Below are 14519 nucleotides of genomic sequence, written 5' to 3'. Positions count from 1 at the left end.
CTCTCCTGAACTCGAAACCCTTTCAAACCGTTATAGAAATTGTTACGAAAAATACAGTAAAACCTCGATTATTCGCACTAATAGGCGGAACACGAGCGTTCGGATGATAGAGCTGTTACTTCATTTCAATAATGATTTTCTATGAACTATACTTTCTATTCAGACAATAGAACATTCAGACATCAGGAATAATCGAAGATCTACTGTATTATTAAAACAATTGTAAAAATTTTATTTGAACGATTTCTTTAATTAATTCTGAAAATACGTTGTTCAGTCCGTACATTTCGCTTCGAGCGATTTTCTTAATTAATATTCAAAGTGCATTGTTCAGTTCGTACATTTTTCTTTGAGCGATTTCCTTGATTACTTTTCAGTTTCAAACATACAAATCTAATTTTAAACGTCTTTTTTAATTCATCATAATTTACTATACTTATATGTAACAATGGAATGATACCAATTATTATTATAAAAAATATTATTGTATCCTACATTTTTTTATCGATTTTCTTCATTAACATTCAAAGTACGTTGTTCAGTACGTACATTTTTCTTTGAACGATTTCCTTGATTAATTTTCAGTTTCAAGCATACAAATCTAATTTTAAACGTCTTTTTTCACACATTCATTATAATTTATTATATTTATGTAACAATGGAGTGATACGAATTGGAACACAATTTAAAATAATTAAATTGCAAGAATTCATATTTTGTACAGGCGGGGTTCGCTATTTTATTCTAGTAAAGATTGAATAATATTACGAATGGATTTATTGTTTATATAATCATTTTTATTTTATGTCAGATATTTCTCTATTCACAAAATAATATATTCGCGATTAATTTTTAATTCATTACACTGCACTTACATGAGTAAACGATAATAGTTGTGTAATAATTCAACATAATTGTAAAAGTATGCATTGTTTAACAAATTTCAGTTAACATGATGGATGTACCAAAACTTGGAATTTACAAAGTAATACGATAAATATTAATAAAACTAATTAATTAATAGAAATATCACAAATCTTTGAATCAGGAGTTTATGTGTATATACTCTTGACATTATAAAAACCTTTTTGCGGTAATATAAACATGATAAACATTAAAATGTGCATGATAATTGAAATATAGTTTAACGTAGGCAATAAGAGAGATACTTAAGCCATTCCTAATTGTTGAGACTTACTATTCGTTGAGATTTAACTATTTGTTATTTATCACTTTCAATAGCATTCAATGTACACTAAGCAGTCCATTAGAAATCGATAGGAAACCGAGAATAAATTTTACAAAACTTATCGAAACTCAATTTTTTAATTTATACACGTGAAGATTTGTAAGCCTATATCAGCAACGCATACGTGAAATCATGATAAAATAGCATTTGTGTTGCTTAGTTTTCCAGTGTATATGTCAGTGAGGAATAATAACAGTGAATCAGCTTTTTACAATATAGTACTACCAAATCCAGTTCGTTCCTTAGAACTGGTCTTTTGGAAACATTTTCATATGTAACATCTGAAAATAGCCTTGTACATTTAGCAACAATCAAGCAATTAACACATTATTATTGTGAAATAATACTTGAACTTCCACCTATAATACACTTGCATCTTAAGTTTTAATTGATATCGACGTTCAAGTAGATTCTGAAGTATTTTCAGACTTTGATTAATGTATTGAAAATTGATTTTTGAGAAGATGTATGTTGCATAATGTCATGTAGCACATGAATCTCTCTCAGACAGGACGTATCTGTAATCCTGTTGAGGATGTACAATAAGATCACGATAAGAAAGGAACAACTAGATCCTCTTTGTGTTCAACTTTTACATCCCCTAACGCTGTAACAGCCTTACTGACCATTTCAGTAATCTGTAAATATAGTAAAGTAATTGTTTATTATTGTTACTAAGTAGATCTATTTTAGATTTTTACATGTTTGCAATTATTTACCAGTCCATGATCACCGGAGCCCAAAGGAGCAGTGGCTAATATCTTCTCTGGAGCAGGAATATCTTTCAATAGACACGATGTAATTTGTGGGACTTTAACTTTTCCAGCTTCAATACGTTTAGAATATGCACGTGATCTGTCCATGTATTCATGTTGCTCCAAGTTATGCGAATCCAATGCCCCAACGTCTATCACATTGCTGAAACAAAATTATCGAACAAATAGTACATTGATTATTAGTACATCATTGATTGCAATGGAATGGAATCACGCGTAAGAATGCAACACAAGCACGAGAATGCAACACAAGCATAAAATCCGAGATACAAAAAAACACTCACGCCGCTGTTTCATGTAAAATTCTATTTAATGCGCTTTGTTCATCTGTTTTCTTGGGTGCAGAGCTTGCGTACTGGTTAACATAATCATCACTGAAAAAGGGAAACAAGCAAAGAAGCTTAGTACCTAGTAATGTAAGATTTCATAGATATGAGTACGTACCTATGTACTCTGGGTATGTTTGTGTTATTACTGACAGGATCTACTAACAAATGCGTCCTCTCGTTTACTTCCCCGCTCTAGAAGCAGTAAACAAATAACAATTTCAACAATGGAGTAGTTCGATTATAATAACATGCACGCGAATTGTTGAATTTTGCATAAATAAATCGCATTAATTTATATTCCTCGAGTAGGTAGAGTCACGATAAATGTCCGGATGCTGACAATGCATATCAAATGTTGTGCGATAACATTCCGGGCAACAGATACTAATATTAATTCCAGGAATTTCGTTTACCTGCGGCCCGCTGTCCTCTTTGCAGAAGCTGTAACAACATCCCATATTTAAGCGTATCGATGAGAGACAATTTCGCTAACAATACGTATCACTCGAACGTATTATTTTTTTATCTTCATTCCTGTAAACAATCGAATGAATCAGCTGTAGACGTACCGAAACTGCGCTTCTGCCACTATCCACAAATAAAATCTACTACATTACAATGTGTGACAACCATGACAACTTTTTCAAACCAGATACGAAAACTCCAATGAAAGATGTCAAGTACTTATATACGTATATATATGATACGATGTCCCTGGCGGTGTTTCGAGGGTACTAAGTACTACTAAGCCGAAAAACATAACCTATAATAGATCGAAGTGCATTGATGTAAGAATTTCGTGAATTTTTATCGTAAAATGACCGTCTAGTTCGTTGAATTGTAAGATATAAAAATTGTAATCACGCAATACTAGATCTCCGGACAATTATTACGTATCGCATCATACAATAAGTTAGCATACGAAAATAAAAATATGATTTTTCAAGTAACTATATAAGATACGGTAGACTTAAAAATCATCCTCCGGACAAGTGTTAAATAAATTATATTTCCTATATTTAACAGTAGTATGTAAATGGAAAATAATCACTAAACCTTATTAAATTTTTATTGTAACTGTGGGATACTGAATAAGGTTGAAATTTTAAAGGTACACATCTATTCTGTTTTCAACATGTCAAGTACGAAGGTACGTATTCTTCCATTTATTCGGCGAAATTCATGGATACATTATGCATTTTGATTCCGAGATAACATGCAATTATATTTTCAGGAACTGCCCGAGCTACAGGTCTTCAAAACAGTATTATTTCACTGTATAGTTATCATAGCCTTACCTGTGTTATCATTTTTTACTAGCAAGATTTTTATCTTTGACGGTACGAAAGCAATCAACATTATTATCTGAATATTTAATTGTTCTGTTTTACAGTTGTGTTTTTTTCAAAACACTTCATATAACTCTTTACATACAGTTAAGAAAAAACTCAGGATAACTAAATGATTTTTAATATATATATTGTACATTTACACAAAAGAAAATTATAATTTCTTCTACAAACTAATAATAGATGCCATACCTCTTCTGTTCTTTTTCATTTTCTTGTCAATGTAGTCAATACTTGGTCAGCCTATTATGTGTACAAATATGTGTTGCACTATGTTGCATCATCTATTCTTTTTAAAATTATGGTCAAGTTAGCATGCTCTGTATTGAAAAAAGGGCATAAATATTTTCGTGGATATTGAATGCCGTGATATATAAATTGAAACGATTCTGTTTTGTACATTTTAGGTTTATTGGGGCTGAATCATGTGCCAAGCAATGTATATTCAGCTGCAGTTGCGATTCTCGTGTTACACGTGGCTCTCGGAGCTTTTATATACCGTGCATATTTCGACGATCAAACGAAAACGCAATCGAAACAAGATTAAACCTCCCTTTCTGTGTTTCATATAAATAATATACTTAAGTACACTCTCTTGATTCGCGTACCTATCGAAAACAAGATGTTATATCATATGCATTGTATTCTACAATTCTCCATAGTTCCCGTTGATGTTTTAGGTAATATTCTTTCTTTGATTGAATACTGTAAAATATGTAGATGTTGAATATACCTGTACTGCATCAGTTAATGCAAGAACACAATTGTTAAATAAAGAGCAAAGACATTCCCACACAAAACTTGCATATTGTACAGCACAAACTTTGTAACATTCATACATATCTATTTGGAATATAATTCCACAATATATTCTGTTTTTATTTTCAAATAATTTTGCAATAGATTGTTTTATAATACCGCGATATTTAAATATATATATATATATATATATATTTATGTATATATATAACACCCGATGGATAAATTAATTTTAGTGCACTTCATGATCACAGTACCAATGACAATTAGGGGCGAATTTGCAATGTTCGGTAATTTTTTTAGGCTAATGTTTAGTCTCGTTAATAAACACAGAAACAATTTTTAAGTTGAAAATATAAAATATAAGAGAAACAATTATAAATAAACTGAATACAGATTCGCCCCCAAAAGACAATGAACAGCAGTACGTAGTTTTTGCGTTTTCTCTTTTATACAGAATAAATATAATAATCGAATTGTAATTAATATACAAGGTGAGAATACCATTCATTTTGGTACCAATGAAAATCGTTAGAAAAATTATAAGAACTAAAAGTAATGCATTTCTCGAACGCTGATGTTAAATTATTTCTATTTTCCATGACACAGCATATAAGGAAGGAAATAGTTTTACCTTTATGAACCGCTAGTATGTACATCGATATACCTAACTACAATTTTGTTTGTTTAGAAATGTCATGTCATCAAAATTTTATAGCATTTAAAAAATAAAATATCGTAATATGTATATAAAGTGAACTTGTTCAGCTCCTATACAGATGCCACTTTGCTGACATAGCGAAACAAATCCTACAAGCTTAATAAACTTCGTTAATGAAATATTAATTTATTTAAGTATTGTAAATGCAACAGAAGTTTGTGTGACAGGATAGTTTGCTGTCGGCCTGGGAAATGTTGGAATGAATGCTTATTGTATTATTAAATACATAAGATCGCCAGCGATATTAACTACTTCACACTTTAATTTAGTCATTAGCTCTAACTTAGCATTTGTCTTAAATCTTTCTACTGGCAATGAAATCAGGGACCTCTTGCAGAGTACTCCGCTGATAAAAATTTTGTTATACATTTCCCTATTGGTATATTAAAAATTGTAGAATTTTTTAATATCGAAAGGATTACAGTGGTTTTTGTGAAATAAGGAACTGCATCTTCCAATAAAAAAAAAATTCTGTACAGTCTTGTTTTAACCATTTGTTTAAAACAGCATGGGAAATGTACAATCCTACGAGAGAAATCATTCATAGATTCCTGTTATCAAGGTATAATAAAACGAATCACAAATGTGTTCTAGATGAATTTCAAAGTGCATTCTCTATTACGCGTCAATTTTTTTCTTCAACATTATACAATGTTGTAACATATAGTAAAAGGAACATATGAAATCTTCCTTAATGACGATCGAGCAAAAAATTCTTCAATTTTCAATATACTTGAATTGATGATAGTTTGTCCTTGAATAGGGCAACTTATCACATCAGTAACAGTGAAAGAAAAAAGAAAACGAAACAATCGCATGCGCTAACCAGACGAATCAGGTGCTTTGTGACATGTTACAGATGACTTGTATGATGAAATAATTTTCATTATTTTAATCATGATAGATTCAATAGTATTAAAACATAAAATGGGATGAGTGTTACTCAACATCCATTTCTTCTTGTGGTCGTTGTTGATTAGCTTGTGGCTGACCATCGCTTCGATTGTTTTGATTAGTTTCATGATGATCTTCAGCATTTTTATCCTTTGGTTTGTCTTCCTTTGGAAGTTCGACCTTAGGTTTCGGTTTGTTAAAAATTGGTAAGATAATACTATCCAACGCCTAAAAAGAAGGAAGTTAGCTAAAACCGCAAAACTGCATAAAAAATTATGCGCATAGTAACTAAAATGTTCAAATACCTGTTTCTCTGCACGTATTTGAGCGATAGTAATTTCTACTGGCTTTGTGCGAGGTACACCTTTAAGTTTCATACGTGTAACCTCTAACCATCTCCACTTCTCATTTATAGCCACCTCAACCTTCCTCACTTCGTCTTTCGTTATGTGAGAGTATTTATCATCTTTTCCGCCCACTTCTTTAATTTTATCCAAGGTCCGAGTCGCTCCCATCAATGCATGCGCTAATTCGTCCATTGCCTGGTTCCTGCCTTCGAATTCTTGTCGTTTCTCCTTGATTGGCTCGCCTTGTGCCTGGAAAGTGATCGAAGACGTATTTTCGCAAACATAAACTTTGATATATTCATAACTAATTACACTGTCCAACAGCCAAAAAGTATTTCGATTCCCACTATGCGATTCTTATAGAGTTTTCCGCGCTGATTCCGAATCTGTTTTCCATTTTTTTCCTATACGTCCAGTTTTTGAGAAAATGGAGTTTAAAAAAAGACATATTTTTCAACTTTAAACAAATATTGTGATGTTATTTTAAAAGATATTGAATTGTTGTTCACAGCAAAAGATTCTGTAGACTTTTCCGAATACAGTGATATCCAATATTAATACATTATGATTGTTTAAACATGTTTAAACAATGATTAAAGACGGAGAGACACCACTTTTGCACAAATTTTGCGGATATTTTCGAATTTATCTCAAAAAATTAGGGTCCAGCGGAAAATCGAACTATACCACGCGATAGAGCAGACTTTTATCTTGAAGAACCCCCGTTTGAAGTTTGCGACATTGACGTTTTTTTCGAACCAGAAAGGAAAATATCTTCGCCCGACATGACTTCCGCCAGTGGCGCTCGGGACGGGATACGGCGCAGCGACGGGATACGGAGCGGCGAACGACCGTTCTGGTGGTGAGCGCCACTAGTGATAACTCATGTCGGGCGAAGATATTTTGCTTTCTGGTTCGAAAAAAACGTCGACCATGCAAACTTCAAAGGGGGGTTTCTCAAGATAAAAGTCTGCTCTTTCGCGTGGTATAGTTCAATTTTTCACTGGACCCTTATTTTTTTTGAGATAAATTCGAAAATATCCGCAAAAATTGGTGCAAAAGTGGTGTCTCTCCGTCTTTAATCATTGTTTAAACATGTGTAAACAATCATAATGTATTAATATTGGATATCACTGTATTCGGGAAAGTCTACAGAATCTTTTGCTGTAAAGAACAATTCAATATATTTTATAATAACATCACAATATTTGTTTAAAGTTGAAAAATATGTCTTTTTTTTAAACTCCATTTTCTCAAAAACTGGACGTATAGAAAAAAAAATGAAAAACAGATTCGGAATCAGCGCGGGAAACTCTATAAAAATCGCATAGTGGGAATTGAAATACTTTTAAAAAGTTGAAATTTGTTGGACAGTGTTATTAGAGGTATGCACAAAAATGTCGGGTCGACAATTTTATTCGGAATCGGTATGGGTTCTCGTATGTATCGGAGATTTTTGGGGATTACTTCTCAATCTTCTCAAGAACCCAACTTGTCTCGACCCTGTCTTCCCAATCCGTCTTGGCCATAGAATACCCAACATTTTCAGGTTCTCGCACACCTCTGATTACCGATTGAAACGTTGAAACTCACTTTAAGACGCTGTAGACGTTCCGCATAAACTTGTCGTTGACAATCCTCACCCTCTTCATAGAGCCAATCTTCAGTTTCGGTTAGTGTGTGACAAAGTGCTTCTTTGTCCTCCTCTGTAACATATGTCGCTAACTCCTCTTCTTCCGACAATTTTGCGCGCAAGTCGTATACATATTCTTCCAACGCGTTGCGGGCGTCAATGCGTTCTTTCTCTTGTTTATCTGCGGCGATCATTTTACACTGTAATACAAAATATACAACAATTAGAAAGATAAACAGTACCTCGAGATCAACGCGTCATCCTGTGATTAGTTGCGTAACATACTTCTTTGTCTTGTGCAGAATCCAGGTCCTGCTGAGGAAGACCGAAGCCGTGTGTCTCCCAGGGCAAATCGATGGTACGAATAGGAATTTTCTTTTTACTTTTACCGTCTTCGCCCTTGTCGTCTCCCTAAAAAGCAACGAAATATAAAATTTAACTATATAATTCGTCAATTCGTTGCTATTTTTGTTTGCATAAACATGTTACAGAATGTATATACAAAACACGTAACATTTAAAATAAATTGAATTTCTCAACTTTCCCCTCTGCACGATTTTTACCAATCACTTACCCACAGGGTATACAACAAGGACAACAAAGGTGTATTTTATATTAAAAGAAATATCAGTAAGATGCAAGAACACAGAAGTAAATTAGAAGTCAGGTGAGAATAGATACGAGCAGAATTTATATGTTAATATGTATATATATATAGGAGAGAGAGAGAGAGAGAGAGAGAGAGAGAGAGAGTTAGGCACAATTTTATACGTGGTTTTCAATGCATCAATACTTTGTATCTGTTACATATGAATTCTTCTATCGAATCATCGTTTCCAACATCGATTGGAAATCGGAACCGCATTGCTTGCATTCCGAAAATTTTGTTTGGAACACCGACAACTATCGAACTCATTAGAAAATCACTGTCTCTTTTCCTTCTGCGACCCAGTGGAAAGAACAACAGAACAAAGACAAGACAGCACGGCGTGACACAGCTGTACCTTGGACCCATATGCATTGTGACACGTTATGGATTCGTAATTTTCTAAACATTTTGCATTAATCAATTATCAATCGTCATGTGATCAACATTCTTTGATTTTTGGTAAACGCTTCGATTACTACGACTAGAATCGGTCGAGTTTGCAGAAGAAATCGACACAGGTTTCAGAATTCTGAACGGAACTAATGCCATGCACTAAATATGAGCTACGATTAATAAATAATGCGTTTCTGCGGCGATGCACAATTTACATTGTACAATTATACTTTCATACTTTTCAACATTTGCCTACATTATGAAATCGTTTGAACCTTTCGCAAAAATGAGAGAAGGAATTTAGAAGAGGAATTACGTTTCACAGAGTTCTCGATTTTTACAACCGTTCGCATAGAGATGTATGTTATTGCATGTGTGATACGGAATATTTTTACTTGAAAATAATAAAAGAATATATGCAGAAGTTTTGCAGTGTCGTTTGTAACGCGTGTTCATTACAATCATGCAGGATATTTGAGCTGTAGTAAAGTCACAGTGATCTTGTAACAAGTGACTGACGATGCTGACGTGATGAAAGAAATAAAAGATCTATAAATATAGATATAGATATATATATGTATGTATCACCTTCACGCATAAACGATACTCGTGTAGCCATTACGAATTACAACAATGCAACGATCTAAGACAAATGTCGGAAATCATTGCATATGTTTCAATTAACATATGCATATGGGTCCAAGTAATGATAGTGTGTCGCGTACCGAGCTGAACCAAGAGAGAATCCTGGAGGAGTAGGAAGGGCCAGAACCCCACGCACCTCTTCCACCATCATCAGCATCTGAATTCCGTCGCGTTTTATCCATGCTCACCTAAACCGCAACAAACTCACATAGTTATGCACCAGACACTCGTGACCACAAATGAATTGATTTTACTTCTATATATGAAGTTCGCTCTCCCCGGATAAAATGGATGTGGTAACTTTGTTATGTTGTAACTCATGTGTTAATCAAGCGCCAATCGTCTCTTTCCAAATCAAATCAATTTGACAGAGTTTGTACTCGTTAATCAGTAATGGCGTGCGAGAACACGAAAATGTCGGGTCGGGATAGCTTTTCGAAAATTTCGGGATTCTCAAATTTAATAAATTTAATTTTATATAAAATTCTTATCAATATTTAATTTTTGAGGAAATTTGGATTAAGTTGTAAAGAAATATTTACTAAATTTGATATATCGCGATTCTGGAGAATATTACAGTTCTCGACCAGACATTTTGGGGTTTTCGCACACCTCTATCGATCAATTAAAGAAGAAGAAATATAGCTAGCACAATTTCATGAATACATTGAAAGGGAAATATTATGTACTATTATTACAGATAAGCTACCGCATAACTTACATATGCATATTTTATAAAAAAGAAAAGAATTGAACGTGGTCACATGCATATACGTACCTCTGGTGCTGGCGGTTCGTTAGCCTGTGCTTCCTGATCAGGCTTATCTTTTAGCTCCGCCTGTTGATCCACATCCATCGGTTGTTTCGGTTGCTGTTGTTGTTGCTGCTGCTGTTGTTTCTCCTCTTCGTCTTTCTCTTGTTGCGAAAGCTCACGTTTTTCGATGAGCGACGCCGAAGTGATCGTGAATATTCCATTCAAATTTATTCTGACTTTCACCTTCACTTTCGAAGACTCCCCTTCTGGTGTCGGCTTTACGTTCTTTATTACAAACGTACCTGTAAGATGAATATTGTTGTTAGATGTACAAAATAATTATAGTAACTGCTACAACACGTAAAAATCAAGTTCATACCGATATGATCTTGGGGATATGTTGGTGGCACTACAGTGTAACTGGCTGTGAGTGAGAACGGGCTTGATCGATAGAATGTTAATACCTTCGAGAACGGTACAGCATGATTGTGCCCGAATACTTCCATTTCACTAAAATAGTACGAATAATTTAGGATAGTGTCGTTGATAGAGATGTACGAGAACCCGAAAATATCGGGTAGGGATGGGACGGACCGAGAATTTTTTCGGAATCGGGATGAGTTTTTGAAAATGTCGGGTCCGGCATCGGGTGTTCTCGCACATCTCTAGTTCTTGATAAACTATTCAAGTGCATTATGTAAAGCATACGTACGAATCTTCGTTCTGATGAGTACTCCACTTAACTGTTATCGGATATGGTTGAATATCCGTTACAGAGAAATCACGAACTCTTACCGCAGGACTTAACATTGCACACTGAAGTGCGCAACCTCTCGAGACAGCTTCATCTTGATTCAATGTAGTAGATACAGGATGAGCAAAGACTTCTTCTATCAATCGTTTAATAGCCGGAACACGACTAGAACCTCCTGCTAACTCTACCGAATGAATATCATCCAACTTCAATTCTGCAAAAGAACAAGTTACGAGTTAGTAAACTACCTTCCTTATGTTAAACCTTAGCACTTGAATGGCTACACCGAGGCATCACTAACTAATAAATTTCATACGCATAAAAGTAAGTAAATCATATACAATGACAATATTCTAGATCGCAAAATGTCTTGGTATTGGATTTAAAACAGCTTGGAGTGCAAAGAGTTAATTTCGTTAACACATGGCCAATGAGCTTACTAGAGTCTTCAAGGCACTTCCGCAAAGTGAATTCCACTCGTTTAAATAAATGTGCACACATTGCTTCCATGTCTGCACGTTTCATAGTGCCATGTACATCTTTTCCATCCATGAAACATTCAATGTTCAGAGGAAGTGTCGTTGAATTGGCTGACATTTGTTTCTTCAGCTTCTCTACTTCTGCTAGTAGCCGTAAGTAAGCACGTGGACTCGACCGTGTATCAATATTATAACGTGTTTGAAAATCTTTGCAAAATTGTTCAGCCAAAATAGCATCTATATCTCTTCCGCCCAATTGACTGTCAGAAGCGCTCGCTAACATCTAAAAAGAATGTTTTATTAGAAATAAAAATGGAACACAACTATGCATGGATTACATTTAAACAAAAAACCGAGTAATACTCACGTGAAGTTTTCCCTTGTGGAATGTACAGATACACACTTGTAAGCTGGCATAACCACAGTCAACGAAAACCACGTTTCTCGGAGGTGCCTCGGACGCGGGTAAATCTTGTTTGTAGATACCGTAGCATAAAGCAGTAGCTGTTGTTTCATTGAATAATCTGAGGACATTCAAGCCCGCGATTCTCGCAGCATCCAGCAATGCCATACGTTCGGATTGTGTGTAATATGAAGGAACAGATATAACGCAATCATTAATAACAGTCTGCAGAGCTGTTTCAGATATATCCTTCAATTTTGTAAACAACATTGCAGTGATTTGTTCAGGTGTAAAAGTGTGTTCTTCTCCTAGATATTGTACCTGCAATTCATGAATGAGTGTAAACAGTCTTCCAACATACAAGCTTTACTATTAATATTGTACATAGTATATAAAGTACAGTCAATATGATTCATCAAATATAACTGCTCTAAAGTGATATAAATAAAATACGAGTCTCCACAAATGTGAGAAAACTGGCGACATGCCCAGATTACTATTGAATCCAGTCGCATTGAAAACAACGGTAATAATATTTATTAGGCCGGGAAGCTAAGTAGTAATAGAATTACACAAAACAAAATATTGTTATTATGTGATTACAGTTATTTTTATGAGTTTCTATTTCACGCTAAGTTTACAGGACGCGTTCTAATATTTTTAATATACTATTATTGAGATTGTAAAGATACATCCATAAGGAATTATTAAACAAATTTTATTTTCTAAAAAAATGGCTAAAAAATTGGATACATGTATTGTCGTTACTTTTATAAAGTAATGTAAAATAATCAGTTTCAGTGCTCTGTAAACCTAGTGTTAATTATTGATACTAGAAGAACAGTAATAAAAAGACGAATAGAGACTTACATGTATACCCAGATTTCCATCTGACTGCTGAGTTACCTTAAAAGGTAACATCTTGAGTTCATGTTGTACTTGAGGATCATTATATTTTCTACCTAACAGTCGTTTAAATCCATGAATAGTGTTTTTCATGTTAGTGAACATTTGATTCTTAGCTGCCACTCCAAGAATTCGGTTTTTTCCACTGAATGCCACGCATGATCTAAAAACAATAATTTTCATTAGTTCAAAAGCAAACAATACATTTCCAAAGTTCAAGTGCAACAAATTTGTGTCACTTTTAATTAAGCTGTGTATAATGACCCAACAATAATGACATAATCCCATAGACACAATTATATATTTTTAGGCTCGATAGAAATTAGATCAACATATTACAAGCCAGTAAACTTGTTATCGTTCACAGATAACATCATTAGAACATTCTATATAGCACTCAAGGTTATTTCATTCAAATCGAATGAAATCAGATGACATTGTTTATTAGACAAGTTCGGTAAATTGTAACACACAACTTTATCTGTGTTCTCTTGAATTCGTTATTTGGAGTCTCAATTACTAAATAAAACTACCGTTCCGAGGTGGATCGCGGTAAATTGGCCACACAAGATTTTAATCACGTAATATTTTCATTGTTCCACGGGGATGAAATGCAGGTGCAATAACTCCTGACACTGATAACACTCTCTCTAAAAACGTCCTTCATAGATCGATGGCAAATCGCGGCTGTGTCGCGGTCATATCAGATTTTGAATAAGACGGAAAAAGAATAGCGCATCGATCACACGACTACGCGATGAACTTTTTTTGTCCACTGTGTTAGTCATGTGAAAGTAAGCAGGGGACACACACCTAAATAGACAAAACGTTGCGTACATAAATGGTAGCGATCGAAAAATCGACGGGCCGGGTCCACGTTGGATTTTCGGTGACAACGAGCCCTTCGATTTTATCGATCGATTTTCATTTTGCGTCAAATAAATTTCCATCGAAGAATTCGCGATTAAGTGCGAAGGCCGGCACACGGGGTGCACCGGTTAGCGCTTTAACGTTATGCAAATCATCAGGAAACGATTACACGAGCGAAAGGAAACTTACGGTGTGCTTCGTAGACTGTAGTCATTCGCTATTGTTTCGATGCCTCCGGCACGTGCTACGGCCACATAACAGCTATCGTTGCCGAAGTCGATTCCGATTACGGACATAGCAGCCATGGCTGATAGAGGCTGATACAACGTATTCTGTGCGACACTGAGTTAACCGTCAAAATTAGACCGTGTATTCGATGTTCGTCCTCGTGAACAGTTCCTGACTAATTACCGAACGTTCGGCCTCACCGTTGTTATACTCGAACGTGAATATTGAACTCACGATCCCACTTTGATTCTCAGCTCCACTCACTCAACAGACTAAACGAAATGCCTTCCGCACGATGACTGCGATTACTTCTTTCTGCTAACTTCTGCTGAAAATTCACCAATCATGGCGCTGCGGTACACGTACTTGATTGGTCGATCC

The 14519-nt window shown here is 34.8% G+C and overlaps 3 protein-coding genes across 8 annotated transcripts; 1 reads left to right on the top strand and 2 right to left on the bottom strand.

The window, feature by feature from the left end:
- Positions 1 to 775: 775 nt before the first annotated feature.
- Lamtor1 (Late endosomal/lysosomal adaptor, MAPK and MTOR activator 1) lies at positions 776 to 3087 on the bottom strand. Of its 3 annotated transcripts, XM_076421046.1 has the most exons (6): positions 2972 to 3087; positions 2768 to 2888; positions 2470 to 2546; positions 2310 to 2399; positions 1969 to 2167; positions 776 to 1887 (listed from the first exon to the last, which is right to left on the bottom strand). In XM_076421046.1, the coding sequence occupies exons 2-6, from the start codon at positions 2810 to 2812 to the stop codon at positions 1798 to 1800; spliced, it is 501 nt and encodes a 166-aa protein (XP_076277161.1). In that variant the 5' UTR covers positions 2813 to 2888; positions 2972 to 3087; the 3' UTR covers positions 776 to 1797. The 3 variants fall into 3 exon arrangements, with proteins under 3 accessions (XP_076277161.1, XP_076277160.1, XP_076277162.1); XM_076421045.1 differs by lacking the exon at positions 2972 to 3087 and having other exon boundaries at positions 2768 to 2965; XM_076421047.1 differs by lacking the exons at positions 2310 to 2399; positions 2972 to 3087 and having other exon boundaries at positions 2768 to 2965.
- Positions 3041 to 4764, top strand: LOC143207495 (vacuolar ATPase assembly integral membrane protein VMA21 homolog). 3 transcript variants are annotated; one of them, XM_076421049.1, is made up of 4 exons: positions 3041 to 3142; positions 3466 to 3504; positions 3589 to 3694; positions 4111 to 4764. In XM_076421049.1, exons 2-4 carry the CDS (start codon positions 3490 to 3492, stop codon positions 4248 to 4250), a joined length of 261 nt encoding a protein of 86 aa, XP_076277164.1. In that variant the 5' UTR covers positions 3041 to 3142; positions 3466 to 3489; the 3' UTR covers positions 4251 to 4764. The 3 variants fall into 3 exon arrangements, with proteins under 3 accessions (XP_076277164.1, XP_076277163.1, XP_076277165.1); XM_076421048.1 differs by having other exon boundaries at positions 3086 to 3382; XM_076421050.1 differs by having other exon boundaries at positions 3092 to 3194.
- A 127-nt stretch (positions 4765 to 4891) lies between these two features.
- Hsc70cb (heat shock protein 70Cb) lies at positions 4892 to 14462 on the bottom strand. Of its 2 annotated transcripts, XM_076421034.1 has the most exons (12): positions 14100 to 14462; positions 13005 to 13203; positions 12099 to 12455; positions 11693 to 12014; positions 11211 to 11466; positions 10878 to 11008; positions 10523 to 10800; positions 9825 to 9932; positions 8343 to 8468; positions 8018 to 8257; positions 6383 to 6673; positions 4892 to 6305 (listed from the first exon to the last, which is right to left on the bottom strand). In XM_076421034.1, exons 1-12 carry the CDS (start codon positions 14213 to 14215, stop codon positions 6123 to 6125), a joined length of 2607 nt encoding a protein of 868 aa, XP_076277149.1. In that variant the 5' UTR covers positions 14216 to 14462; the 3' UTR covers positions 4892 to 6122. The 2 variants fall into 2 exon arrangements, with proteins under 2 accessions (XP_076277149.1, XP_076277150.1); XM_076421035.1 differs by lacking the exon at positions 9825 to 9932 and having other exon boundaries at positions 14100 to 14461.
- Between the last annotated feature and the right edge of the window lie 57 nt (positions 14463 to 14519).

This window comes from Lasioglossum baleicum, chromosome 3, assembly GCF_051020765.1.
Source record: "Lasioglossum baleicum chromosome 3, iyLasBale1, whole genome shotgun sequence".
Lineage (NCBI taxonomy): Eukaryota > Metazoa > Arthropoda > Insecta > Hymenoptera > Halictidae > Lasioglossum > Lasioglossum baleicum.
Note: the sequence above shows the minus strand (reverse complement) of the source record. Positions and strands in the feature narration are given on the sequence as shown.

Excerpts from the sequence above, each read along its gene's own strand:
- Hsc70cb (XM_076421034.1), bottom strand. The coding sequence starts at position 14,215 with ATGGCTGCTATGTCCGTAATCGGAATCGACTTCGGCAACGATAGCTGT. Across the intron at positions 12,015-12,098 it reads TCCACAAGGGAAAACTTCAC|ATGTTAGCGAGCGCTTCTGA; the intron begins GTGAGTATTACT and ends CATTCTTTTTAG. Across the intron at positions 8,258-8,342 it reads ATTCTGCACAAGACAAAGAA|TGTAAAATGATCGCCGCAGA; the intron begins GTATGTTACGCA and ends TTTGTATTACAG.
- Lamtor1 (XM_076421046.1), bottom strand. The coding sequence starts at position 2,812 with ATGGGATGTTGTTACAGCTTCTGCAAAGAGGACAGCGGGCCGCAG. Across the intron at positions 2,547-2,767 it reads AAGAGGACAGCGGGCCGCAG|AGCGGGGAAGTAAACGAGAG; the intron begins GTAAACGAAATT and ends TACTGCTTCTAG. Across the intron at positions 2,400-2,469 it reads AACATACCCAGAGTACATAG|TGATGATTATGTTAACCAGT; the intron begins GTACGTACTCAT and ends TCCCTTTTTCAG.
- LOC143207495 (XM_076421049.1), top strand. Across the intron at positions 3,695-4,110 it reads CAAGATTTTTATCTTTGACG|GTTTATTGGGGCTGAATCAT; the intron begins GTACGAAAGCAA and ends TGTACATTTTAG.